Source organism: Tympanuchus pallidicinctus, unplaced genomic scaffold (assembly GCF_026119805.1).
Source record: "Tympanuchus pallidicinctus isolate F22 unplaced genomic scaffold, pur_lepc_1.0 scaffold5, whole genome shotgun sequence".
Lineage (NCBI taxonomy): Eukaryota > Metazoa > Chordata > Aves > Galliformes > Phasianidae > Tympanuchus > Tympanuchus pallidicinctus.
The window spans coordinates 18,543,328-18,571,218 of NW_026294769.1; the positions used below are offsets into that span (position 1 = coordinate 18,543,328).

Sequence of the window (27,891 nt, forward strand, 5' to 3'; positions counted from 1 at the left end):
TGTTCTCTGCGTGCAGGAAGATATTTGATGAAGGGTCAGCCCAGGCCTCATGTGTCCTCATGGCTCTGCAGATGCTCACAGGAGGGCATCCCTGGGGCAGCAGGGACTGGGCTTCTCCAGATTCATCCTCACTCCTGCTGGTGTGAAAAGCCCTGTTAGGCTGCTAGCTCCTAGTTTTCATTCTCCAGAGGAATGAATCCATTTCCTAAGGATTGACAACAGTAAATAAAAACTGTGGCTACACTATCAAAGTTAGACATGCACTAGCCAAACTGATAGATGACAGCAATCTGTTTAAACAGCAACCTTAATGGGATTTTTTCAGCATATTTCTCTTTCTCTGTCTTCTCCTTTACAGGGAACCAGGAAAAATGTCTCAAACAAGGATATGCAGGGAAGGAAATATGTCAACATGCTTTCCTTATCTTTAGCAACTGCAAGAAACCCTTTGATGGTTTATTTGCATGAACATGGCTGTCCTACATTGGCCCAGCTCACTTGGAACCTGCCAGCTTGCTCCAGTTGAGAGCAGTGACTGGACTGCTTCGGCAGCCTCATGCATTTTCTGTCTCCACAGCCACGTTAAAACTTTGGTTCTTTCAGATTCCATTAGCTGTGACCCATTTTTCTCACTTTAAGTTATGGTGTTGATAGTTTTACATAGACAGAAACATGTAGAGTTGGTACAAATACTGATAGAGACCTTTTCTGGCTTGAAAATTATTTTAGGGCTTCAGTCCTGTGCATCCCTTAATAGCATTAATTTATTGCTGCCCACCCGTAGCTGCCTTGTGTTCCTTTTCCTGGCTTTGTTTTCCTCTTTTGCTGCAGAAGGATCTCAAAGAGGCAGGCTGGGGTGTGCTCTGCAGCAGGCGGCTCTCACTCTGAGCGTGGGAAATAGCCCTGGAGAAAGCAGCTTCATCTCTCCTTTATTTGGAAACTTGATGACCATTATTTTAAATATACTCCTTGAAAGTACATTTCCAAACCAAGACAGTCGCAGTGCAGGGCAGAGCAGGGACACCAAACCAAGTCTGGGGCAGATGTTGATGATCCAGGCTGTGTTACCTGATAATAATAGGTTTTATGGGCCAAAATGAGGTATGTGGTGACTCCACCAAATCCAAATGAATTCATTTTTTCCTTGAACAAATCATATAAAGAGATGCCAGATGGAAAAAAAAAAAAAAAAAAAGAAAAAAGAAAAAAAAAAAAAAAAAAAAAAAGAAAAAAAAAGAAAGCAAATCTTAATTCTGCTATGTTTTTCCTTTCCTCTGGCCACCATTGGCACAGAATCCTCTGGCAGCCAGCTAGCACGTCAGTTGCATCCCCTGGGGAGCATACCCCTGCCAAAGGATTGAAGGTTTGGTGCCAGATTACATTTGGCACCAAAGATTGATATATCTGAGATCAGTTAGCAGGGAAACTTCCTTGTCAGCAGGCTGGGGCTACGAGGTACTGCTGTTTACCAGTGTTGAGCGTGCCATGGTGCCAACCAGTTTTCTTGGGAGAGACATCTGCTCTGTTTCTCCCATTGCCCATGCAATCTTTCCTGTACTGCAACAGAGCAAAGAAAAGCTTTTTGAGAGAATATCAGATTTGGCTTCTACCTCTGGAACTGAGCAGAAGCTCTCTGCAAGCATCCCTTTTTGCTAGACATAAGATTCCTTCATTTTCTCTTGTAATGGTTGTAACTGGCACTGTTTTTTTCTTCCTTTTCCCAAGTGCAAGTGTTCTTGACATAGGAGGCAGTTCCCTGTGGGGTTAATGAAACTGTAAGTGTAACTAACAGCCGAAAACTGGGGTCTTTTCCTTGTCAGTCAGGATAGCCATTATGCAAAAATGACAGTCATAGTTGTCCTACCCCATGTAATTACCCAGCAATGCCCGGTTTAATGTTTCACTACATAATGGCAACGTTCTGTTTCAAATCAGATTAATGTAAGGGTTACCCAGCCATTTAAAGAGATAATAGCTGTAATTAAGGTGTTTTCATGATGGGTTACCATTGTAACATGGCAGATGATTTCACGGTCGTCTTTTTGGCTGCATTAGTCACAATTATTTTCATTAATATTGGCACTTTTATCTTGCCATACCAACAGAAAAGCAGACTGATCAAAATATTGTGCTGTTTTCCTCTGTTCCGAGCCCTTATTTTGAGCCTGTTCTTAATTCTTAGCTTTGAACAGGGACAAAATGCAGTTTCCATAAGGCATGCAGGTAGCGTTATGGAATCATCTACATTATTTAAACCCATGTGGTGAGAACAAAGGTAGAGAATTCATTCATTGAAAAGTGGAAAATAGAGCAGCAATGAAACTTAAGCATTAAGCTTTATAAACACCTGATCTGGTTTCAGCTACAGTGTCAGTGATGTAAGACTGCTGAAGCGTGTTCAGGCTGGGGAATGAGGAGTGTTTATGTTGGGGTTTGCTATTCTGGGGAAAAAATGCACAGATTGTGGGACAAGATGGGATGTGATTAATCTGTGACTGAGTCTGGTCTGCAAAACTGTGCATCTCCAATGGCAGAGCTCCATGGGGATGGCTTTGGCTTGGCAGGCAGTTTGTTGAGGTTCAGTGACATGAGAAAAGTGTCTCTATAATATAATTTCCAGGGAAATAAATGGAATTAAGTGAGGGATGGATTTGAATTTAAAAGCCCAGTAAATGGTCATTTTCCCCTGTACGAGTTCTACACAGTCAGCTGAAGCTGTCAGAGATGGCATCTCCTGACTAAGTTGTCATGGCAAGTCATCCAGAATGAAACTGTATCAGGTGCTGAAAATGAGAAGGGTCCAGGAGAGCAGAGAGCATGACAGGAGACCAGGGCACAACCTCCAATATCTCACTGAGCTGAAAGGAGGCAAGGGAGCAGCCAGCAACACCGAAGAAATTCACGCTTTGATTTCCAGGTTCAGCTGTTTGCCAATTAAACAAGCAAGTGGAGAAAAAAAAGTATTGAAATGACAGATTTGGGAATTCTGTGTGCACTGACCGCTATGCTTGTCTCAGCTAAATGTCTCCTAGAAATACACCCATTGAATATGGTGGTGTAAGCCAGTTGAAATTCATTTCAGTGAATTTGCATACTATGAACAAATAGAAAACTGCCCAGCTTTCAAGAGAAAAACATGAAGATACCAAGGGAAACGATCTTGGCAAGCACTTGCACTCACTTTCATTTATTAAATTCTACTTGCCAATATGCAAGCTCCTAAATAGTATGATATGGCAGAATTTTGTTGGCAGAGGAGGTACAGATTAAGCAGCACGAAACCTTCCTTGCGTATCTTCAGTACGTTTACAGCATGGCAGGCATCATGGCCTGTAGATGGTTTTGGTTTTATAGGCAATATGTTTTAATATAATTAATGTGAATGTAACTATTCAGATGTGAAACAGTATCTCATATTTTGGTGCACAAGGAAATCCAGACAGAACATAGAAGTATTTTTTGAATTTACAAAATCGCCACTAGCTATGTTTCATCAAAATGTATTACCTGCCCATGTGTCTGTATTACTTCTGAAAGGATCAATCACTGGTTACCACAGCCAAGCCTGAGACAGGAGGGTCATATACATCATTCATTATTGAAGTGAAAATAAAGAAATGCTTCTTTTTCTCCGTGGGAGGCTCCAAATGCCTGCTGTGATAATACTGACTTTTAGGGGCTGGGGGGTAACAAGGCTGTGGCTTGTCAATGATTGCCTTGCTGACCCACAGCACTGCTGACATGATATGTGGTTTATGGGGTACCTGTGGCTCACTGGGATGCGGCTCTTCCCGTGGTCCTTGCAAACAGGGCAGCATACAGTCCTGATCCTTTATTCCTTTATTATGTAAGGGACAAGAGGAGAGAGAGAAAATGAAGAATGTACTTATAGGTATGATTTAGCCTGGTAAGACATATTCCTCTTGAGGTATGATGGAAAGACGTTTGGTAATGTGCCCCACCAAATTTGTAGCAAGTTGCTGAGTATGCTGATAATGCATGTCTGATAAGTAGTGGTGCATGGAACTTTCTCCTTTTAGATTCCTCTCTGCTGCTGCGTGCTCCATATAGCTCTTCCCTCGGAGGAATGCAATGTCAGGGAGTAAAGGCACACCCCTGATGGCTCGTGGAGCTCTTGCTTAAAGTTTTTCTGAACCACTGTGAACCTCTGTTATTGCAGCTGCGATTTGAGTTGCTGCCATAAAAAAATCAGTTAGGAGCTTAAAGCCCTATTTCAGTGCTGTGTTTAAATGCACTTAGCACATAGCCTCCGAGCTTATCATCAGCGTAAATGGGAAATGAGCATCACCCAAAAGTTGTGAATGTTCTATAGTGCTGTATTGAATCAGCATGTCTATATGTGTTCAGTGAAGGCAATTTCTGATTGGTTTTTATAAAGCAGACTAAAAGGGAAGTGCTTCATTACGCCCTTATATGCAGGGAACAATTGGAAAGAAACTTGTAGTGTCAAGAATGGGACTCGCAACTGCGGGAGACATAAATGCTGAAATGTGGGAGCTTTGCTGACAACCATTTCCCCTAATCTCTGGAACTTTGCACTTGCCGAATGTGCAGTAAAATACATGGAGACAAATGATGGTGATGCCGTTGAGTTTCAAGACTACGTTAATGGCCTGGGAATGATGGGAGGCTTTAAGTTCAATAAAGTTTGCAACAATTCACTAACTCGCATGGATTTTAAAAAATACACATGTGCTTGTGAGCTTTTCCTTAATTAGGTTTCTGTCCTTCCAAGTTTTCAATTTATGGAAACTTTGTTTATGACTTTGGTTTGATTTAAAAGAAGGGCTTCCTCCAGAAGTGACGTTACTCTGTGGCTTCATCCTCCAGGCAATATTAATTTATGTTACATGTGGTTTCTCCATGGAAAGAACTTACTATGTTTCATTTGCTGACAGAACTAAAAACCACAGCTGATAGGCATCATAAAGGCTCTTGCAATTTGATGGCTTTTATATAAAATGGCTATCGTATATGGTCGTCTGTCTGCAGCAGATGGCTTTCCACGAGTAACACATAAACTCCAATCTTACAGATTTGCTGTAACTGCCATTTTTTTTTTATTTCTGCAGAAATACACCCATCCAATATTTCAACGGCACAAACAAAGCTCAACATTCACCAAAGTAATGACTTCACACAGAAGGCAACCATCAGAATCACAGATCAGCAGCAGCCCAGGAGCATCAACACTGGGAGATGCTTGTCTCTACTCTAGGAGATGGGCAGGGCACTGTTTCACAGGGGTAGGAGAAGGTGAGCAGCCCTCTTTCTGAGCAAATAGTGTGCCTGTGGGCAAAGACCATGCTGGAGAGACCCACAAGCAATGGCACCTATTGAACACCACCCATCAACACTTGTCACAGATTCACGAAGTCACAGAATCACAGAATAACTGAGGCAGGCAGGGACCTCTACAGACCCCACTCCTGCTCCAGCAGGACCACCCAGAGCAGGGTGCCCAGGTCCATGGCCAGGCGGCTTCTGGAGATATCCAAGAGATTCATAAACATTCGTAAGGCAGTCTGCCCCTTCGTACAAATGCCCCCCTGCCCACCACCCATCTGCTTGCACAGCACGGACACACTTCTACCAGGAGCAGCAGGCAAACCTCACATGGGAAACACAGCCACAAGCACCACCAACAGCTATGGGTTCATTTTAAGCCCTAGACACAAGGCCAGTTCTGATTTTTGAATTTTCCCATCCCTGTTCACATCGCAGTGGTTGAGCAGAATCTGACGGAATTTGTCCAGGTCCACCCCACTGATGCTGGGCTGCAAGAGAAAGAGAATGCATTGCTGAAAGGAAAACGCCTCTGGGTTTCAGCAGCTCTGTAAAGCAGCAGACAGAGTGGCAGAGAGATGCCCCAAAGGGTGAGCAACCAAGGGGCTCAACCCCACATCAGCTCACACGAGAGGGGAACAAGGACGGTGGAAATGAGGCCCCATAAAAACAGAAAGGTTATGGTTAGGTGGATGGGATGGTTAGATGAGTCTTATAAGGAAATGCATGATAGTTTGTTCCCTTAATCAGGTTGCTCAGTTTCTGATCTGTGTCAAACAATAGTCTGCAGTTAGTTCTGGGTCTGCACCTTCATCCAGTTTCCTCTCTCAAACCTGCTGCACAAAGGAGTATATGCCATTTCCATCACAAGCTACAACTTTCTAGTCAGCAAGCTAGTCAGCAACTTTAAAATACCTTCAGTGTATCAAATGAATGTTAAAGGCAAGTTTTACAGGCCTCTTTGCCTCTGTCTACTCTGCAAAATGGATGTGAGAGCATAAGCAGCCTTGCATAGGGTCCTTCACAGGGAAATACAATGACTCAGGCTTGGGTGAAGCCAAAAGCTGGACTATTAGCATCTTGGACTGTATCTGAAAACTCAAGGTAATTCAAAACAAGTGGACTCTGCTGCTGTAAGTGACACACTGTCACAGTACTCTTGACTACAGAGAGAGATCAAGTGATTTTTCTGTGTAGCTTTTTGATGACATAATAAACTATGAGATCATGCTGACAAGGACATTATCCACAGCCAAAACAGAATGAAGAAGGATCTCTGATGACCAATCCATGTCAATAAAGTTACAATCATAATATCAGTGAGGAGGCAGAATTTAAAGATTTAAGCAACAGTTCTTTGACATGTGAGCCACCTCCTAGATATGAGTTGCCCTTTACTCTTTGCTCAGCTGTTCCTTCAACCTGAAGGCAAGATCATAGGGAAAGATGGTTGAAGTGAGCTGAAGAGGATTTCTGTATCATAGGCAGCACTGAATAGTCCCATGCTGAAGTTTCAGCCATTCAACCTCCTGGCCCATGAACTCCAAGTCATGCTGAGGAGTGTCTCCCTCTAAAGCTGACTTTGTGGCCTTATAAAATTACAACCGTTAAGGATCCCACGCATGAACTTCCTGATATTCAGGCATGGTGATACTCTGAGAAACTTTGGTCTGTGCTGTTGTCAGCTGGAGCTGAAGACTCTCAGCTCTGATCATGGCTTTTCACTCAAATATATGAAAAGGCAAAGGCATATATCTCTTTTCCAGCTTACTCAACACCTTTTAGCTATTTTAGCCTAAATATTACATTACATAAAAAATGTATGTGTGTGGGTAGACTAGGTGGTTTGTGATGCTATAACATCTGCCCAGCTCGGAGTATGAAACAGAATGGATTTAAATACAGTTGCTGAGTCAAGTTGTATTAATTTGTCAGATAGAATTTCTGTGATGTGGTGAAATGCTCTATGCTGAATATAATGAGGCAATGACATTCGTTTCTGTCTGTGATTGAAATTAAATTTGACTCTATGTTCCCACTCTTGCTCTGCTTACATATTTTTATCAGAATAAGGACTTTCCTCTTGGACATAAAGGGTATTAATAAAAAGAAAAAAAACATGTAGATACCTTGACCAGTTCCATCATGTCTTTGACAAACCCATCCACTTCTGGGCCTTCAAGTGCTCCCGTTTTACTCTGACAGATGAAAGAAACATCGATACCTTCCAGTAAGTCAAAACCCATCCACCTATTCACTGAGCCCAATAGCACTGTCATCCTTTATCCCAGACTGTCTCTTCCCCTTAAGTGGCAGTAATATCTCCCACTATTTTGTGAGGCTTGCTAGTCACCATACCACTCCACTGTAGGAATGACAGAAGTGGCACCAGACTGCTGTTTTCTAACCAATGCTAGGGCAGTCCTGGCCATCCTGAGCCAGATTTAGAATAACTCTTGGTTAAGCACTGAAAGGGGTTTCATTTCTCAGGGTGATGATGCGGGTCCCAAATTGCTGGAGAACTACAGCTAGAGGCACCATGCTCTCTACAGCCCATCTGTCTCCTGTGCAGAGATATTGCTGATGCAGCAGTACTGGCCATGGCAGTGGAAAAAGTGAAAATGTATCCTTTGTTTTGAGGTCCCTGAGCATTGCCCACCTCTGTCCCCACCTTCACATGAGCACTTCTGGCCCATGAGCTCTGGCACTGTCATATATTTAATCATGTAGAGACCACAAAGGAATGTTGCTTGGACTCACAACATCGTAGTGTGCAAAGATTTTCTCAAAATCTCTCCTCCTTTCCTCCGTGCTGCAAGCCTGTGTGCAGGGAGAGCGAGTGAAAAAGGAAAAAAAAATAGATTCAGGTTCTAGCGTAGGTTATCTTATCTGAGAGGAATGGGGGGAATGCATTAAGAAATACTTACATCCATTTTAAACTGAAGAAGGAAATTTTCCTGGAGGGCCAGAATCCTGAAGAGAGAGATTTAAATTAAGATCTTGCCACTTCGTCAACTACATACGTACTGCTCTGAACTATCCCAGTTTGTAAAGGCTGCTGTGCTGCGTTACAGGAAATAGTAATCTGCCACTGTTTTCTTCATGAAGCATTGGAAAAGGAAAGGACGAAGTAACGCTGACCTGAGTACTGAGGGCAGTGCCTCTGCTTCTCATCCCCCAAACCGGTATTTTAAGTTGTTTAACCCATGCTATTAAAGTCATACCTGACTGCACATACATTACATATACAGGCATACTCTATCTGTATACAGTGCCAATTGCCAAAAAAAAAAAACCAAAAAAACCCAAAAACTTTCAGCTGTCAAAGACAGAAAAGGGGCAGAGACTAAACTACCATTTTCATCTATAAGCATCTTCCTCTTGTGTCTCCAAATTCTCCCCTGCCGACATGGCCAAGCACACTGGCAGTGCCACCCTGACTCCTCAGCCACATCCTCACAGAATATTACAGTGTTAACCATGCATTAGAGACCCAGGATGCCTACATCAGAGAGCCTGACTTGTTTTAGGATTCAGATGCATGTCTCCAGAGAGATATTATTGCTGAAAGTCATCACTTTGCCTGGATGTGTCATTGCGAGCTGAAAAACTGCATCAATGTCATTGAAGCCTACCTTGCCAGGTCATTCAGGTCCAGACGTCCATCCTTGTTTTTGTCAAAAATTTTCATCTAAAAGATAAAAGATAGGGTTGCTATGAAATAGATAGGCAGATGAGGAGAAGATATATAAAAGAGGTTGGCAGATATTTTGCTGTGCCCCGTGACCTGGTAAGCAAGTGTACGGCAACGTCCTCTCTGTGTTGGCTTTCTGGCATTGAGAAGCAAAGCAGCCAGACACCGTTCCAATGAAGACAGATCTCTGACAGACAACTTAAGTGCCTAAACACTGTCCCTGGAAAAAACACTGAAGCTTCTAAACACTTCCAGCCCAGCTCTGTTGTTATCATTGACTGTCAGTGTGGCTGCCCGGTGGCTGAGGTGCAAGTTTCACCTCCTGACAGACACTCAGATCAGGTCTGGGTGCTGCTAGAGCTGGTGGGCTTGCATATCTGGCTCAAAGCCTGCCACAACAAAGTGACAGGACTGGGAAGATTCAGGCCTCGGGCATTGAGAGGTTGATCTGTGTGAATGCTAAAGCTATCTTTTCCTGAATTGTATCCTTTTCTTAATGTGATCTTTTTGGTGATTCAACACCAGGTATTATCTATTCATTTAATAGTTTTAGTACATTGTTTCTCTGCAGTGCACAAATAAGAGTCAGTTACAGGGGAAGAGTTTAATGGATTGCAAAAACTAATGCCTTCAGGATCAAAGTTCTTGAAAAAATGTATTCTGTAGTGCAGTTGGGGAAAATAAATCAATTTTTTACTAAGATGGATTACCACTCTTTGTCACATCCTCAGTAGAAGAACATGCATTAATTGTGCTTGCATGAACCTCATTTGCTTATTCATGCAACTGCAGATACCAGTCCCCAACCCTGTAGGCTCATAAGGAGAGGACATAGAATCATAGAATCACTCAGGTTGGAAAGGACCTTAAAGATCATTGTGTCCAGCCACAACATAACCATACTACCCTAACTCTAACAACCCTCTGCTAAATTATGTCCCTAAGCAACATTCTGTGACACATCCTGACTTGGCATGAGCTCCAGGATGAATGAACCCATAGCACATCTTGAGCACTGCCCAGCAGTGAAACAGGGGCCTGACACTCTGTATAAGTAGAGGTAAGGGCTGGGAGCTGCTGTACCTTGGGATGCCCACATGTATACACGATGCCTTTTTTTGTGCCTCCTCCCTCTCCTGTGCTCTGGCACATGTGCTGAGCCTGCAGTAGCTCTTTGCTGACTGGCTGCTGATTCTGCAACTGGATTTTATTGCATTAATTCTTCTGTAACTTGTGCTACTAAGATCTGGAAGGGAATTCTGAAGAGCACTCTGTATGGGTCCACTTTTCCTCCTATTGAGAGAAAGTGTAAAGCTTATATGGATGACAGTAGTTCCATACTGACATCACTGGAAAACTAACGCCCTGAAGTCAACACAGATGTTGGCCACAACAGGACAAGACTGAAGGCAGGGTTAGGAGCTGGAGCTGCTCATGCTGTGCCACAAAGGGGAGAAATGTCCTTGCAATGATAGCTTTAATTTCTGAACCCTTCACTATTTTCCAGCAGCAGTGCAGATCTCATTAAAACAAATTTAACTGTAAAAGTTATACATTCTTCAGTGGAATGTTTAATGAAAAGAAACATCCACAGTCAATTTTGGTCTATCTTTGAGCTTAACATTTTACTTTCAGTGATTTACTACATCCACTTATATCAGCTCCCCTCTCTGACCTCTGTCACTCAGCTCTGCTTTTGCAATACCAAGAGAAAATCTTTGCATTTTCAAATTCTGTTGGTTTTTTTTTTTTTTTTTCCCTGTAAAAAGTATCCTGGAAGAAACAAATTTTTTGATTTCTCATCCCAATCAACAGAGAGAAAAGAAAGTCTTGCAGGACGTGCTATGCTTGGTTAATTCTTGCATCTTGAATTCCACACGAAAGATGGAAAATGTCTAGCAAAGATGGAATACTGTTTTCTGAATTAGTTCAGGTACCACAGCTAATAAGATAGACCTAATCCTATTATTTGGACAACTGTAGCTCATGCATACACACTACTTGGCAATCTCGGGATAGAAAAGCCTGGGGAAATGTGTATTAATTAAGCTTTCGAATTTCAAGCACACAATTGTTTGATCTGATCTGCTAATTGTGTACATAAGTGATCAAAGAAGGACAGAGGGTTCCCATCCCATATGATGAGACATACATAATGGGAGAAGACATTTGAAATTGTTATGAGATTGTTTCTAATTTAAACTTTTGCCTTTACACACCATCTTGATATGTTAAACTTGATGGATTTTCAGTTTACTCTCTTGGAAGGTATATTTATGCTGCCAGGCTGATATGAAACATCTCAATGTGGTTAAGGATAAGGTCTGGCATGTTTAAATAACACACAATTTTATTAAAAGCTTTGTTGCATCCAGCAGTATGCTTTATAAAATGATGCATTTGTCTTACTGTCAAGCTAGCCAATGTTTTAAAGTGTTTGCACAAATTAATTCGCTGACATTTTAATGGGAGCACACCAGGGAAGTCTTACTTCTGTTTGTCTGAATTTAATGTGTGTACTCTGAGGCAGACAGAGCATAACTGAGAGCTGTTTTTGCAAAACAAGAGTTGTTACAGTGTGCACTAAAAGTGCAAACTCAAAACTGCCGTAGGCTTTGAATTAAGCAAAGGAAATATCTCTGCTTTCTCAATCAGGTGTTGTAAAGAAGGCCACTGAAACACCAAGATATGACAAACATGCTTTGAAGAGCACTGTAAGATTATAAGTTGAAATTATTTTCTGTGACAGAGATAAGGAGAAAAGTAAATAAGCAAAATAAATAGGTCTGTGATCAGCAGAGTTACTAGGGCCTGCTTCTAAATGCTTTCCTGTCCCTTCTCTGATGTGTAATGAAGTGTGTCATCCCTGGAGGGAACGTAGAGTTGTTTCCTGCTTGCCCAGCTGCTCTCACAACATATCAGGACTACCTATATGATGTCAGCTATAACTAATATAGCTGAGGAGTACAGCAGGTACTGAGGGGATATAACAGTGACACAGGCCAAGTGGAAGATTGCATGTGTCCCCTTTTGCTGGGGCCAGCAGGCTCTTGCAGAGCCCTGAAGGCTCTGTGGCCAGCAATTTACCCTCGGTACAGAAGCTCTGTTCTCTGCCCCCCAGGTTATAGCACCTGTGTAACCTAGGCAAGTCATTTAGTGTGGGATTTCTAAGGGTCCTTTGGTGCCTAAAAGAACAAACTGTTATTTGCAGGGATTTTTGAAAGCCAGAACCTGCGTTCCACGAGTTCTGTTCTTTAGAAGTGAAGTTTGAGCTGAAATGCAATTTTCTGCTTCTGCTGGCTTATGTCACAGCAAGAGCAGTGCAAAACCGAAGACAACAGAACAACTGGGATTAAGCCTAGAAGTGACATGGGGCCAGATTTCCCTCCATGGCATAAATGAACTGTGTGTGAGCCCTCTTACCACACACAATAAGGCAACCTTTCATCAGTGAGAGGAATCGCAGTGACCCAGGGCCATGAGAAAGCTCTCAGAGAGGGTGGCTCTCATGCTGGTGGATGGGCTTAAGAGGGCTGATGTGAGTGCCCATGCAGAACTGTAGATGTGGTCTCCTAGAGGCATGGCATCCTCAAGTATCTGCCTGGGAGGGAGGCCCGCATTGACCACTACCAGGAGAAGGGATGTACAAAGAGCTCACCTATAAACTACCCATCTTGGGCCACATTCCACTATCGTATTTATACAGCTTCAGAAAGTTTGATCAGAGCATGTTCAGAAGCACAGCATGCTCCGTTTAGGCTATCACTGTAACAAAGATTTCTTTCTATTGTACTATTCCTTTGGTGGTTGTAAAAAAATTTGTTAATATGGATACACTTTGCCAATATGGTGATAAGGAGCTAGATCATCTGGATTTTCTCTATGTAAGTACACATGCATTGGCAAAGAGCAGAGACAGACAGACAGACATTCACAGCCAAAGAAATACCCACTCTGAGCCTCTAGCATTGTCCTTGCAGAGAGGACAGCCTGCAGTCACAAAAGCAGCAATAGTCATAGAATTATAGTTATTTCAGTTGGAAGGGACCCTTAGGGGTCATCTAGTCCAACTCCCCTGTAATGTAGATGAGGTTACTCAGAGTCCCATCCAGCCTGACCTTGAGTATCTCCAGGGATGGGGCTTCCACCACCTTTCTGTGCAACATGTACCAGTGCCTCACCACCATTATTGTAAAAAAAGTCTTCCTTACATCCAATATAAACCTCCCCTCTTCATCCAATACAAAACAAAGGTAGAGCACGATTAATTCCTATGGATGCAGATCACCTTTCAGGGAGAAGTAAGCCTGTTCCCTTCATACTGAGAAGACCAAGAGCCCTCACATAGCCAGCTGCAGTTCATGTGTGAGGTCAGTAACTGCTCAAGATATGCAGCTCCATGCCCAGAAATTCTGCTGACAAGCACAGTTAAACCATGACAGTGTTACAGCTGGGAAGATTGCTCTATTGGCTTCCCTGGGGAAAAGATTCATCTTCAGCCGTATTCATATACTAATTTCCATCAAAGGCTGTATTTCATGACCAACGTTTACTGTATTACTATTCACCACACTTACATGACTGTTTCCCCAGAAATTCAGTTTGTGGTGGGGAGAGTATTCTACTTTATGGTTTTTATCTTATGCATTTTGCTAAAATATAATAATTCTCAAATTAAAGGAGCTTATTTTGCCCATCCGATATTACCAATACAAAAAGAGAGTATTGATGTTCTATGAGTGACAGTTACAGTGGTATATACAACATAATTTGCTGAAGAGTGCCTCAGAATTGAGCTTTCCCTGCAGATATCTTTCAGATATTGAGATTACAAGCCAGAAGTAGCATGCTGCTATATGAGAAGCTATGAACCATCAGTGGTTCTGTGAACAAGGCAATAATAAATGCAAGAGCTGAGTGAGAATTTTGTTACTGCAGAAGACAAGAGATCAATACTAAACTTCATCAGAAATTATGGTGACATCTTTTTTAGACTCAGGCATATACAACACCGTGCTGAAGTACACAGCTGTGTGCATACACATGTATAGAAGCTGTCACTCATGACAAAATCCTGGCAAATGCAAGGATGAGCTGGATATTCATCAACAGAAACTTCCCCAGGATCATGGGAAAAGTTGTTAGTGCTACTGCGATCCCTCCATCCACTTTTTTTCTTTTTGTGATGAAGCAGTAATGGGACAACTTTTCATTTCTCCATTTTGTGTTGCTTTAAGAAGGAAGTACGTTCTCATCAGGCTCTTAAAAACTACACCCCACTTTCAACTATGCCCAGTTTGTCTCCCACAGTACTGTACCTCTGGGACATCTTCTCATTGCTCTGAGAAGCTTAGAGCAGTATAAAGATCTGTTTCTGCCTCTGAGCATCTGCTCCCTGCCCACAGCTCTCAGTCTAGAAGCCTGTGGTTTTTCTCTTCTAGAAGAAGACAAACACACACAAACTACTTTCAAGAATTCAGAACATCACATCGCTATCTTCTCATGCAAGCACATGAGTGTAAATATTAGTGCACCCTTTATTACTGCTAACACAAACATTTGTACATATATAGGCACAAAAGCTAACACAAATCCTGCAAAGGGGCTTCCACAGCACAGAACTGCTGCTTTAATTCCCTCAATCAAGAGTCTTGAGCACTCAAATGTTCTTTTCTCACAACTTTCCCCAGGGACTTGAAGGATGCTACAGATTTGATTTAACAAACTCATGGGGACTGTGCAATTCCAACACATTCCCTACCTCATTTCTTCCCAATGGTTCATGACTCATCCATCCTTAATCTAAATCAGTGTTCTTTGAAGAAAGGATGTCAAGGTCATAAGGAAACAGAATAGCCTGCATACTAATAGCTTCTAAGCAACTCAATGAAATGATGTTCCTTTCTGCAGTCAACCAATATACGTATGTTAAAAGTATGAAAGGGCCTCAAGTAATAGTAAAGCAGAGCAGAAAACTATCTCAGTTTCCCTGGTTTCTGTCTCACTTAAAACAGCTGAAAATGAAGGGTTGAGAGATGTATTTATACATAGGAATATGTAAATATATATAAAATATATATTTAAGATGATATAAAATTATAAATATGTATGAGAGAGTGTGTGTGTATGTCACACCTGTTCAGGTATATGCTGTGCTGTGTTTAACTCAGATCAGGGAAAGGAGGGCACTTCTCTGTGGCATTCTTGGTGATTCTGGCTCTTTAAAGGAACAGAAGGAAGCAATACTTCCAAAGGAAAGCTGTATCCCTCTTTCCAGATATCTCAGCTGTTATTTATATATCAATTGATTTATTTTATATACTATATGATCATTCATAACAGCATAAGCAAACTGGATGTAGTTGACATTCCCAGGCCATTTACCTCCCACAAGCTAAAGCTGCAAGTATCCAGCAAAGAATTGTAAAATTTCATTCTTTCATGCCTGGGCTATCTTCTTTAAGATGATAGTTTCTGTCTTTTCCCCTTTATCCCTGTCTCGAAAAAGCTCTAGGGCCCACTTGGTGTATCAGTATCTACTTAAGAAGCATGCAGTCAGCTGTGGAGTGCACAAAGAAGAGGGCAGAGATTTGTAAATGCCTGTGGAGACAGATGGGATTACAGCTCCTTGGGTCACAGCTTCTTTGGACCAAATGTTATTACAGAGGCAGTGAAAGCCCTGAGCAGGATGGCTGGGCCACTATCAGAGACCCTGTAGCTGTGCAAAGCAGAAAAAGATCCATATCCAGAAGACCTTGTGCCCTAAATAAGGGTGGAAACAAAGATATGGGAGAAAGAAATAGAACTATTTCCATTCTGCAGTAAAGGAATCAGTGTTGCTGGTTGCTAAAAATGCAATAGAGAGCCTATAAAAGCCTGTAAAAATATAAAGCCCCTGCTTTGCATCAAAGTATCTCATGGTTGCACTCACCCTGTTTTCCCAGGCAGTTGGGATGGTGGCAGAGTCCCACCAGGACTTCCTTGCTCCATATGGAAAGCAGGAAGAGAAAGCAGGGGTCTCTCACTGCTCTGGACCTTGGCATCACACCTTTAGTCTTGGTAGCTCAAGTCACTTTTTCCTTTTTTTCTGTTTTTCCCCTTTTTAATGGGCAGATAAAACAGAAGAGTGCATTCTTCTTTCCTCCTTGCAATTTTGCACTACTGCTTCAGGCAAATTCCCATGCAATCTGTGTCCACTTCTATATAGGTGCTGTCCATGTGGGAGCTCTTCGCCGTGATGCACAGAATGCATATCCTCCATTTTAATACAGGATATTGCAACACCTGATGTCATGATTTCACATTCCACCTTAGTGCTTGGGATCAGGTGTGTTTGTAAGCATCCCTGATCTTGACTTTATACCAAAAAATCACAAAGAAAAATAAATAATCTGCTACAGGACTTGAGGGAACAGCATGGAGCTGTGATGGGAGTGGGTCAGATTGGAAAAATGTTCTTCACCAGAGGGTGGTGGGCATGAAACAAGTCCCCCAGGGCATTGGGCATGACCCCAAGGGCCAGAGTTCAAGAAGCATGTGGACACCACTCTCAGACATATGATCCAATTTTTGATGGTCCCGTAAGGAGCCAGGAGTTGGACTTGATGAACTTTATGAGTCCCATCCAATTTGGGATATTTCATGATTCTATTATTCTCATTTTCTACTATTTTCTGTGATCCTTTTGGCATTATGGCTTTGCAAACTTCTATCCTCATGGGCCAGATTTGCATTTTAGGTCACAGATTACCCCAGATATAGGAACCATTCCTTTCCCAGATCAGAACTTGCAGCATAGAGGCTAAACTGCCTCTTCAAAAACACAAAGCCAATCAGTAAAAACCAGGAGAATAGAGAACAGACCTCCTGGCTGTCAGCCCTGTGCTGCATTACCACACCACATTTCTTTCCAACCACATTTTATCTAGCTGCACTGGGGTGGCAGAAATCATAGATCCTTTTTGAGAAATTATCGGAAAGGGAAGAAGTTGGATGAAATTATCTGCATAATATCCACAAGCTTCAGACTGCGTGTTCCCCAGCAGCACCAGGTCAGAGAAGAGCTACTGGCTAAGGGAATCTTAATGGGGCAGCCTAAAAGCTGTTTGCTACCTGCAAACTCTGCTGGAAAGGTTTTGTTCTGGCTGCAGCTTCTGAGCTTTTATTGTTTTTCAAGCTCTTCCAGATGGAAAATAACTTCTGTAGAAATCTTTCCTTTCCCTTAACTGTCCTATAAACATGAAAAGATGCACACGCTTTTGTACACCATTAGGTACAGCTTCTTGCTTTGCTCTAAAGAGTGACATTTTTAGTCACAGATGCTACATGCATACATAACATGGTATTGCAAAATACATGGGCAGTTCCTCATTTGCTTGCATGCCAAGCTCTACTATAGGTGAAAACACAGATTTTGTGCCAAGAAGCAAGACAGTTCCATCTGAAAATCATTTAGAAAATTGCAACAATAGATGTCTCCTGGTGGAAGTGAAATGATAGCCTTGATAACAACATCAGAAATGGGCTTTTTTTTTTTTTCCCTTTCTTGTTTTCAGATGGTTAGACACAATAAGTTGTTCTGAAACCCAGGTGACTGATGCTAAACTTATGCCAAATATTATGTTGCTGATGATTGCAGGATAAAAGCTTCATTGTGAGAAGGCAGGGGAAGAATCAAAGCCTGTGAGCACTGAGATTCCCAGCCCTTCAGGAAGCTAGCAGGGCTCTCTATATTTTGCAGAGAAAAAGTGAAAGATGCCAGCATTTCTCAGGAGCAAAAGGATTTGCTTGGAGGGAACAAAGGAGGAAGCTGGATGGAGCCCTGGCTGAGGCTGAAGAAGAATACACCTCACCTATTGATTTGAATAGGTTTAGGGCTCAGCTTGCTGTGGCACAAAGTCAGGTTGCTTTCTCATAATAAACACTTCAACTCAAAGCTGAAATGTTGTTCACAGCTGATCCAGTACAGTGCAAAGTAGTAGCTGTGTGCTGTCTAGCTTCCCACTGGGAACTCTCGGAAAAGAAACACCTTTTGAGAGGACCCCTATGGCACCAAATACTGAGACCCTGAGGGATGCTCTTAGGCAGTATTATAACCTAAACAATATTATTGCTCTCTTTGCTTACCATTGTATCAGTATACTCTTCCAACTTTGCTTCAGTAACCACCTTGTTATGCTGCAAGAAGAGATCTCGCAAGAAATCCTGTAACCAGGAAAGAGTCAAATATTACTTAGAGAAATTCAAGAAGAAACAGTAAGAAAATAGACTCAAATTCAGCACTCACATGAATCTAATTTCACATTCCCAATTAGTACTCAGGCTTTCAATTTCCCCTGAAGTTCATACTGCAAAATATTTTTGCAAATAAATCAGAAAATAATCAAACTGTCCCTAAGTGAGCATACTGGAATCAGTTGTAATGGAATAGTTCAGCCACAAAATACACAAGAGCTAAGTCCCACAGCATCTGCTAACTGATCTCAGATCAAAATAGGCAGGGCAATGGGGCAGTGAAACAGCAGGAGGGATGGCAGATCTTCCTCTCACCCACTGTGGTCCCTGCAGCTATGCCAGAAGGCTGGAGGGTGCCCAGCCCTTAAACTGGCTGTGAATGAGCATGATGTGCCATTTGTCATCACACAAAAAGGCAGCAAATTGTTAAAGGCGATGAATAGGCTCCTGTTGACATCTGTGAGCTGTAGATCAAACTCAAAGACACTGGTTAGAGCAACTTACTTTGAGTTCTCCAGCTGAAATAAATCCACTGCTATCAGCATCGTAACTGCGCCAGATCTGGATGGGGATAGATTGATATGACCTTAGATGTTGCCAGTAATCACTCACACAGGAGATAAATCATAAAGATCTGAATCAGAACCTCCCTAATGAGCTAGCTGTTCTGTTACCCAGCATTCGATTAATTGTGGACAAAACAAAATAAACTTTCCACACAATAGCAATTACTCTAATTTGGGTGCTGTATGCGTGACATGCTGCGATCGCATATTTAATGTAGACATGCATTCTATAAAAGGAAGAAAAGACTGAGAAACGGGGCCACATTTCTTACCTAATTTGTACATGCAATTTCTCAAAGTGGTTACTGCCCTGAGTCCAGGCCAGTATGCAGCTGGCCATTGATCTGCAGAAGCCCTGAGCTTGGATGTGAAATAAGAACTGCAAATAGTCTTAAAAAAGCCAAAACTTTCATCTGAAGCAACTTGCAGAGAAAAAAAGGAGTTTTGCATTTTACATTTTACAACTGTCCCTGTGCCCATCCTGCCAAAGGTGAATTTCTCAGTGTCCCTGAATAGGGCAGGGATGTGTCTGTGTGCCTTCACAGCCCAGGCTAACTCATCAGCTCAGGACTGTGCTTAAATGGTGGCTGGTCAGCCCTCCTGGTCTGCACTGTACTGGGTGCAGAGCTTTGGATTTATCAGGGCTGGATTTATCAGTGATACAGAACAGGTGCTACAGAAAAGGTTCGGGCAATTGGTGTGCAAGGGAATGAGGAAGGCAGAAAAACAGACCCGCATGAACTCCACACTGTTGTCCAAGGGAGTCTCCCGTCGGAAAAGCAGCAGGAAGTTTTCATCATCTGGCAAGATCATATTTGCAAGCTGAAAAACACACAACCAACCCCAAAATCATATCTGCAAGCTGAAACATAGGGAAGGAAAGGGGAGGGGTGGGGAGGGGAGGGGAGGAAGCTTGGATGGCTGTAGACACACATGGGAAATACCAGCTTGTCATGTAGTTGCTATGGAATGAAGACCAGACCAAGAGATCTGGTGAATGCAGTACTCCATGACTACACCTCCTCCCCCCTCAGATTCTCATATCTCCCATATCTGCCAAGTCTGCTTTAGGTCCCCATCCTATTTCTATCTGTAAAAACAAACAAACAAACAAACAACAACTGGGTTGGGGGAAGATACCTCTTGGATTTGCAAGCGGCCATCTGTGGTGACATCATAGGCAGACAAGAACTGCTCCTTCATCCTCTGAACTTCTTCTTCTGTGATGGCGTCCTACCATTGGGAAAATAGCACATGCAAGAACATTGCTAAGGGCAGTAGGAGAGTGCCCAGAGGAAGTTTGCCTCACAGATAACCACCAGGAAAACAGCATCCTTATAGCCAAGGGCTAATGCTTCTAAAGGACCACAGGTGCATTGTCTTAGATGAACTTGTGATAGTAAGTAATGTCTATGCATAACTTTGTGGCAACTGAGCTATTGGTTGAAAGAGCAGTGTCTGGAAACTAAAATGTTTCAGTGATGCCTCCTTCTTTAACCCACTGTTCACACTGGGTACTGTATCACTGGAGTCGAGTTTTGCTTGAGTTTGTATCATAGCAGTTCTGATGCTGCCCATTGTCATTGCTCAATGGTGTTTGAAAAACATGAGATCTGGGTGTTCCTCATGCCCCAGAAACTTCCTGACCATGTCCATATTCAATAGAAGCCAGGTGCAAACACTATTCCCAGCTGCTCCTGAACATTCTGGCTGCAGAGCATTCACACACTGGGCTCTAAGAACACACCAGGATGTCATAGATGAGGTAATCAAAAAGGAAGTGAGACATCACATCTTCTGATTAATGTCATTAAACTAAAGCCTGTTTTTGTCTGAACTTTGTCGCCAGATTCTCCCACAAGTTTAGAAGTGACTGATATTTTCCAAAAGCCTTAATTTGCTGCTAGTAGTAACAGGAAAAAAAAAAAAAGTTATTTACAGATAAAAGGAGAGTCAGATAGCATTATAGTTTTATTTGCCTTCACCTTACTTCAGAGCAGATTCAGAACTTGTGAGCACTTGCCTGCTTGCAGTTATGGGCTTACACAAAAATCTTTCATAGCACGGTATAATACAAACCATAAATATCATGGTCCAAGCTGAGGATCCTATGCTGAAATTAGAGGAGAAAGAGTTTGATTTATAAGTGTCAAGTCTGAGTGACTGTGAGTGGGCTTTGCTTAGAGCAAGTGAACCCCTGTCACCCTCTACAGGATGTGCCAGATGATGGGACGATGGGGATCTAGGTGTGAGAATGGGAGGACAGGGGCACCCAGGAGGCTCTTTGTTGGTTGCATCCCCTGGGTGCATCCTTGAGGTGCAGCACAGCAGGGCAGGTGCCCCCCCCCCCCCCCTCCCCCCCTGAGGACCATCCCCTCAACATTATCACTTGCTCTTATGCCAGTTAAATTGCCTTCTGACTGTACCTTGACACTACCAGATGCCTCGCAGGCATTAGGCAAACCTACCAGTTGCTGACTTCAATAGGCTTGCAAAGTACTCTGAAATTATCCTCCTCCAGGCCTATTAGGTCAAGTTATTTCTGAAACTATAATCAGAGCTAATATTTGGAAAAATATGCTGCAGAGGTCCAACTAGTCATTTGTTAAATGCTCAACTTTGTGTCAGCTTTTAACCACTACTTCATTTGACTTTGCATTGTCAGAAACACAGTACTCTGCAAGAGAATAAGACTGCCTTGTGTTCTTCTTTTCTTCTTGCCCTGCATGTGGCATTGGGGTTGGAGATTCATGATCCTTGAGGTCCCTTCCAACCCTGGCCATTCTGTGATTCTGTGATTCTTTAACTGATTCAAGCTATGGGATATAGTAAGTGAAATCCATAAAGCTGGAATGTATAAAAGCAGCTCCAAGGGGTCATGCTAGAGTTTTCTTATTGGACAGTCAATCTCTGTACATAAACATATCACTTATGAAACACAAAAGCTAGTGACAACTGCTAAGAAATTTTACCTTCAAAGAGAGAAAGTGTCGTAAAAGATGCTGCACAAACTAGTTTTCCCAAGATACACATTCAAGGCAAAATTATCCCTCTTCCTTCCTTCCTTCCTTCCTTCCTTGCTTCCTGCCTGCCTGCCTGCCTGTCAGCCAAACACAGTCTAGTTGTACCTGCTTCAGGCTCATACTCTATTTATTCAGTCCTCTAAGGATTATAAGGTTGTGTATAAGGAAAGAATCCAGCCATGAGCACACCATTCTGCTCTGAGAAGCAGCTGTGCTGTCACTGAGCACGGACCTTTCCTGGAGCACACTGTGCGTCTCAAGCAGTAGCTCCATTTTAAGCCTCCTTCCCTCCTTCAGAAGTGGACACTGTTTGGACTAAGATCTTGCAAACTTTTTAGTAGTAAGATAAAATGTGAAAATTCAAGCAAATGCTGTTACATTTGTGGGGAGACTTTTCACAGGATGCAAGCTGTAGTTCCTGATTTTCCCTCTGCATACATCCCCATAAGTTTCTGGAGGTGCTGTGACTTTGCACATAGGTATCTCAGGGTCAAGCAGTAAATTTCTTACTATGGATGCTCTTCCGCAGAGTTTTGCAGAGAAAAGCTTCTGTAATTCAAATTGCTGTAACGAATGAATTTTCTGCTTTTTCCTTTCCAAGTCCAGTATTCATCTTTGCTTTTGTGGAAATCCGTTAGAAATATTTTCCATCACAAAGGTAATTTGGTTTTTAATCCTGATTGTAATAAGGGAAAGAGCATGTTTGGTTTTTCTAATCTATGCAGTATTTAATGTCTTGGTCATGGTTGGTTATGAGTTCTTGGAAACCCAGCTGTAATCTGCCTTCTTCATTAACCTATTCCTTACACACTGCTGTATTCTTGCCCCACGATTTCTGATTAAATTTTTGCTCCTTCGGGGATCCATGTGCTAGGCAGCAGCTTTTCTTGATGAAAATACAGCTAGGAGTCATCTGTTTCAGAGGAAAAAAAAAGCAAATGTATGGAGCACTGCAGAGACTTCACCACCTGATGAAAGTGAAAGTCTCATTTCATCCCTGCTGAGCAAAGCAGCCTTGCCATACATTGATTATTTTCTCCTCCTTGATGTGATTTTTGGGATCCAGACACCATATTGATAATGGTGTAATGAGCAAGAAGAAATGTGACTGTTATAGCCTGTTTCTTGAAAACAAAATGAAGCGTATCTGAAAATGCCGGCTTGAACACACTTTTCTCTTAACAGTGTTTCAGCCCAGTTTGATAGAAGTGAGAGAGAAAGGTCTTAGAGATATTGAGTTCCTACAAGATCAGTGAAAACAAATTACATCTGCCAAGAATGCCTGACAATTAGTACCATGCCAAAAGCCAGACAGTGACAAAGGGAGAGCACCAAAGACCAGATGAGACACCAGAAACACACACTTCAATTTCAGAAGGTGAACTTTTTTTTTTTGCCAAATATTTGTTCTTTAAATCTGGTAGCATTAAAATGTACCTCAAGGAATGCTTTCCTTCCATCCATGCTGCCCATGGGGCCACTGTGCCCACACAGACATGGGCTTTCCCAGCAGTTCCTTGGCCAGCCCTGCCCACTGAACTGCAGAGCTGCTGCTGGAGGGTTTGGCTCTGTGCTTTGGTTTGGGTTTACCACAGTCTTGTACACTACAGTAAACAAACCCCTATACAGTCATCCCTTGCTTTTAAAATCATTTAGTTTGTTTTAGCTCTCACCAGCACATGTGTGGGAAATACTTTTTCACACAGAGGACACCAGTGCTGAACTAAGGCCATTGTAGCCCCTCCCCATGCCATCACATTACTGTGGTTAGGCTTTGGGTGCCTTCTTTGTTCTGCCCTTCCACAAGGCTGAGTGGTTTTTGACATGCCTTTGGGCAATGAAAACATGCCACTTTTGCCTGTAGGTGTGTTGAGCTTCCCATTATAGGTACTACCAGCACTTGCAGTGCTCTGCCTTAACGATCAGCTACTGGAAAGGGAGTGGGTCAGGATAACCAGGGCTGACAAAAGCCACACCTACAGAAATGAATGCATTTGGGCAATTAGCAGAATTGACTCAGGGTTGAGATTTCTGATGTAGCCTGGAGCAGGATGAAAGACAAATGCTTTTTGCTAGGAGTCTTTCTGCTCCCACTGGTCACCAGGGACCTGGCCTGCAGCCCTGGCTCTCTTGGGTGGGTGGTGCAGCACAGTGGTACAGCACAGCGGCAGCCTGCTTTGGCCAACACTTTGGTGACTGAACTTTGAGCACCTACCTGTTGCATTCCTGACCATACTGTCTGACCGTTAGGCTAAAGACATAATTTAGACAGACAGTACACTGCGTGAGGCAAGGCTGGAATGCAAGAGAGAGGTAGCTCATCTTCTCTGGAAGCAGAAATCAAAGGCAAATCCTTTACGGCTTTTCAGCTGAGCTCCTGGAGATTAACTGCAGTCCCTCCAGCCATAACCACCCAGGTGGTTTGAGGGAGGGGGGATTGCAGCGAAGCTAATACCTGTCTTACCCAAACACATTTGCACTTCAAAGATTTTCACACATGGCCTCTGACACACATACAGCTGGGGGAGGGCAACAAACTTTTGTCAGAATGGCTTCTGTTCCCAAATCTCTGCCTATTTTTACTTGAATTTAAACTAAGTGAAATGTCTTTCTGTAAAAGAATGCTGCAAGAGCAATGGTAATGTACAATTCCTTTCGTCTCTGCACAGGTATCACTGATTTTGCAGAAATTTTCAGTGAAAAACCAATCCAGACTTTACAGCTTTTCAGTTAGAAACCTCTTCTTGTTTAATTACTACCGGAATATAGATAGAGCTTCGCTAAAAGTAAAGAGCGAGCAAGGAAGATCCCTTTCTGAAGAAAGGTATATAACAATGCAAGAGAGGAATAGAGAGGCAGTATTTTCTGCTCCAAGAAAACAAATTCAGTGTTGAAAGAAACCTAAATTTTCACTGCAGCATAACAGGACTACAGATAGAAAGATGTCCATAATGTAAAAGAAAGAAGTTTATGAACAAATAGGAGCACAGTGGTCGGAGAGAAGTCATGGCAGTGATAACCACTGAAGATGTAGGATGGCAGCAACTCACAACGTTGTGTGATGTTTGGCTGAATTGCCCTGGTGCTGCCCCATATGCACCATACTATCAGCCCACTTCTTCACAGAAGCCCCTGCAGCTGACGGGGAAGTGACAGCAACTGCAACCCACCAGCGTCATAAATCCACTGTATTTCACTGAAGCCTGCAAGGCATCCCTGGAAAACAAACTTGTTTTCTTAGAACTGCCCTTTGCTGGGGGACGAGAGTCAGAAAGCAGCACCTGGGATCTGGGTCCGTTTATAATAAAGTCGAAAAGCATTGGCACAACTCAGATCTACCTCAACGTTATCCCTTCCCCCGCCGTTTCCCTGCAGAGGCATTGCCTCAGCGTCCCCCACTGGATGGCGTTCCACGTTTCCATCCCTATGAAATCTGACTCCCAGTTTGCAGTAGCCCCGCTGTGCTTTGTTTGCCCAGCTGCTCCCATCCCATCCCCTGGCATTCAGTGTCAGCTGGGGATGCTGCTGAGCTGCTGGAAAGAAAAACAGAGCTGAAGGACTACAGTGGTCATTAACTGAAATAACAGCTTAGGGAGTGCAGGCTGGGAAAATGTAATTATGAGACCATTTGCTATTCAGAGACAACTTCCAGGGCTGATAGCATTATTTATCACTCGTCGAGCACTTCAGACGCAGCCACTAATTAATCCTTGAGACACATCTGGAAGTCCCGCCAGCACACATTGTTGTACAGACATGTCAGGAGCCCAGAGAAGAAACAAGTGTCAAAGGGAGAACTGGAGCCAGCAGTGCTCAATGCCAGCTCCCTTCTTGCGTCACCAATGCCACTATCCTGCTGTGCAGGGTGAAAAGCACTGCAAAGAGTACCTTCACCCCACCTGCACTGTTGCACGGACGCTCTGTATAAATAGGACAGGGAATTTTGCTCTGCGCAGCACTGCAGGTGGTCTCACACACAGGGAGCAGGCTGCTCTGGTGCTGCCAGTCTCCAAGGGCTGATTGTCTCTTCAGTCCTGGTGTGTTAAGATTTTACCCTTTATGGGCAAACCCAGACAGAAGAAACAAGCAAGGTGCAAGGTTTGAGTGTGCTGGTTTGGGCTGGAGTTATCCAAGCGTGGCTTATTTTGGAAGTTGGTGGCACAGTTCTGTTAAGAGCTGTGTATATAAGTTCAGGACATTTTGTTGAGTGTAGCCCCATGCTGTGGATATCCATGCACCGACACCTAGCACAGTATAACAAGTTCATGCTGATAGTAACAAGGCTACAAAAACTACTGTAAGGTACCGACTTTGCATCCAGCTGGGGTGAGGCTGCTGCAAAATCCCACATGGGATGGGCAAGAGAAGAGTGGCTGTGGAATTGAGCAGGGATGGAGATTTCTCTGCGCCTCTGCCCACAGTCTGACATTCCTGTCCAAATGCAGTACAAGCTTTCCACTTTTCATAGAATCACAGAATGGCATGGGTTGGAAGGGACCTTGAAGATCACCCAGTTCCAACCCCCCCACCACGGGCAGGGCGGGTGGGAACTGCCCCCCAGCAGCTCAGCTGCCCATCCAGCCTGGCTTTGGGCACCTCCAGGACGTGGCACCACAGCTTCTCTGGGCAGCTGTGCCAGCACATCACTGCACTCCAAGTAAAGAATTGCTGCCTAACATCTAACCTAAATCTCTCATTTTGCTTTAAAACTATACCCCACTTCCCTACCATTATTTGCCCATTTCTCTCCAGAGCAGTCTTTCTGTGTCCCTAGTGATTCTTGATGCTTACGTTGGAATCTTACTTGATTTTCTTTAAACTGCTCTTATGTGCTTAGCTCTTCATGTAACAATCCATGCTCCAGGGAACCATTTTGACAGAAATTGCCAATATTTCATTTCAAATTTACTTGCAAAATAATCAAAAACTTACTTGAAAAAGTGATTTACAGAATGTTTTTTTATGTTTCTCCCAGAGATCCAAGGATCCTAATCACTTCATGACTGCAGCTTTGATTTTGCATGTGATGCTCATGCATTTATGCTTTTTATTAACCATCCTTCCCCTTTTACTGATCACTCTTTGGTTAAGGGAATTGTTTCACCTGTTTGCTTTTTAGTTTTTTTTGGCACATCCTTTCTTTCCCTATGGAAGATACTTATTCCTTTCCTCTTCACCAGCTGGCTGTGGGCCGCAGAGTGAAAACCAGGGGAGAAAACTAGAAACTTAAGAGCCGAGTGTTGACCTTACGAACAACGTGCCATCAACTCTTATAGGGCCACTTTCAGTAACATTCTCCCAAGAAATATTCTCCCAAGCGTTATTTCAAATTAATGATCTCACAAGCAACAGCAGATGTCAGATTGGCACCAAATGTTGGAGCAGCTGGTGCAATCACACTTGTTGCCACACCTGCCTCACGCACCTGGTTGCTAAGAGCTCTGCCATCAGGCACCGATAGGGAAGCAATAAATACAAATATTTCCACCATAACAACCTTTTAAGTAGGACTCTGTGTACATAGGTACTTACGTCTGGCCTCAGTTTCTCCAGCAGATGATGGAAAAAGTTGTCAAGCTCCTTCCCTTCGATGTAGCCGTTGTCTAAACGCAAGCAGGACATCAAGAATGGGCGTTACTGCAGGGGCCCTGCCCGCCTGCTCTGGCAGCCCATAATGCAAACACCCTTACTGCTATTTGCTATGTAGAGCGGCGGGCAGGGGGAACTCAAGAGAAGGAATGGGAAAGGCATTTCAGACTCAAAGTTTGGGAACGACGGGGAGAAAGAAGAAAGTGCCGAAACACCCGCAGGACCCCGTCTGCACTCACGGAGAACCCACCCGCACGTGCTCCCACCGCGCAGCGCTCTCCCCGCGCCCCCCGCTCCCACTTGCCGTCGGCGTCGAAGCGGCGCCAGGCGCCCAGGAAGGCGGCCGCGTCCAGACGCCGCGCCGCGCCGCTCTCCATGGTCCTGCAGCCGACGGCACGGCCCGCGCTGCCCCGCGCAAAAGCCGCGCAGACCCCGCGCAAGCACTGCCGCCCGCCCGCCACGCCGCCGGCGGCTTTGA

At 43.4% G+C, this 27,891-nt stretch overlaps 1 protein-coding gene across 1 annotated transcript; it reads right to left on the reverse strand.

The window, feature by feature from the left end:
- Window positions 1-5,080: 5,080 nt before the first annotated feature.
- Window positions 5,081-27,891, reverse strand: SCGN (secretagogin, EF-hand calcium binding protein). The gene is made up of 11 exons (XM_052703344.1): window positions 27,718-27,891; window positions 27,357-27,427; window positions 19,942-20,034; window positions 19,534-19,623; window positions 18,740-18,796; window positions 18,128-18,205; window positions 8,943-8,998; window positions 8,235-8,280; window positions 8,068-8,127; window positions 7,437-7,505; window positions 5,081-5,798 (listed from the first exon to the last, which is right to left on the reverse strand). Exons 1-11 carry the CDS (start codon window positions 27,788-27,790, stop codon window positions 5,670-5,672), a joined length of 822 nt encoding a protein of 273 aa, XP_052559304.1. The 5' UTR covers window positions 27,791-27,891; the 3' UTR covers window positions 5,081-5,669.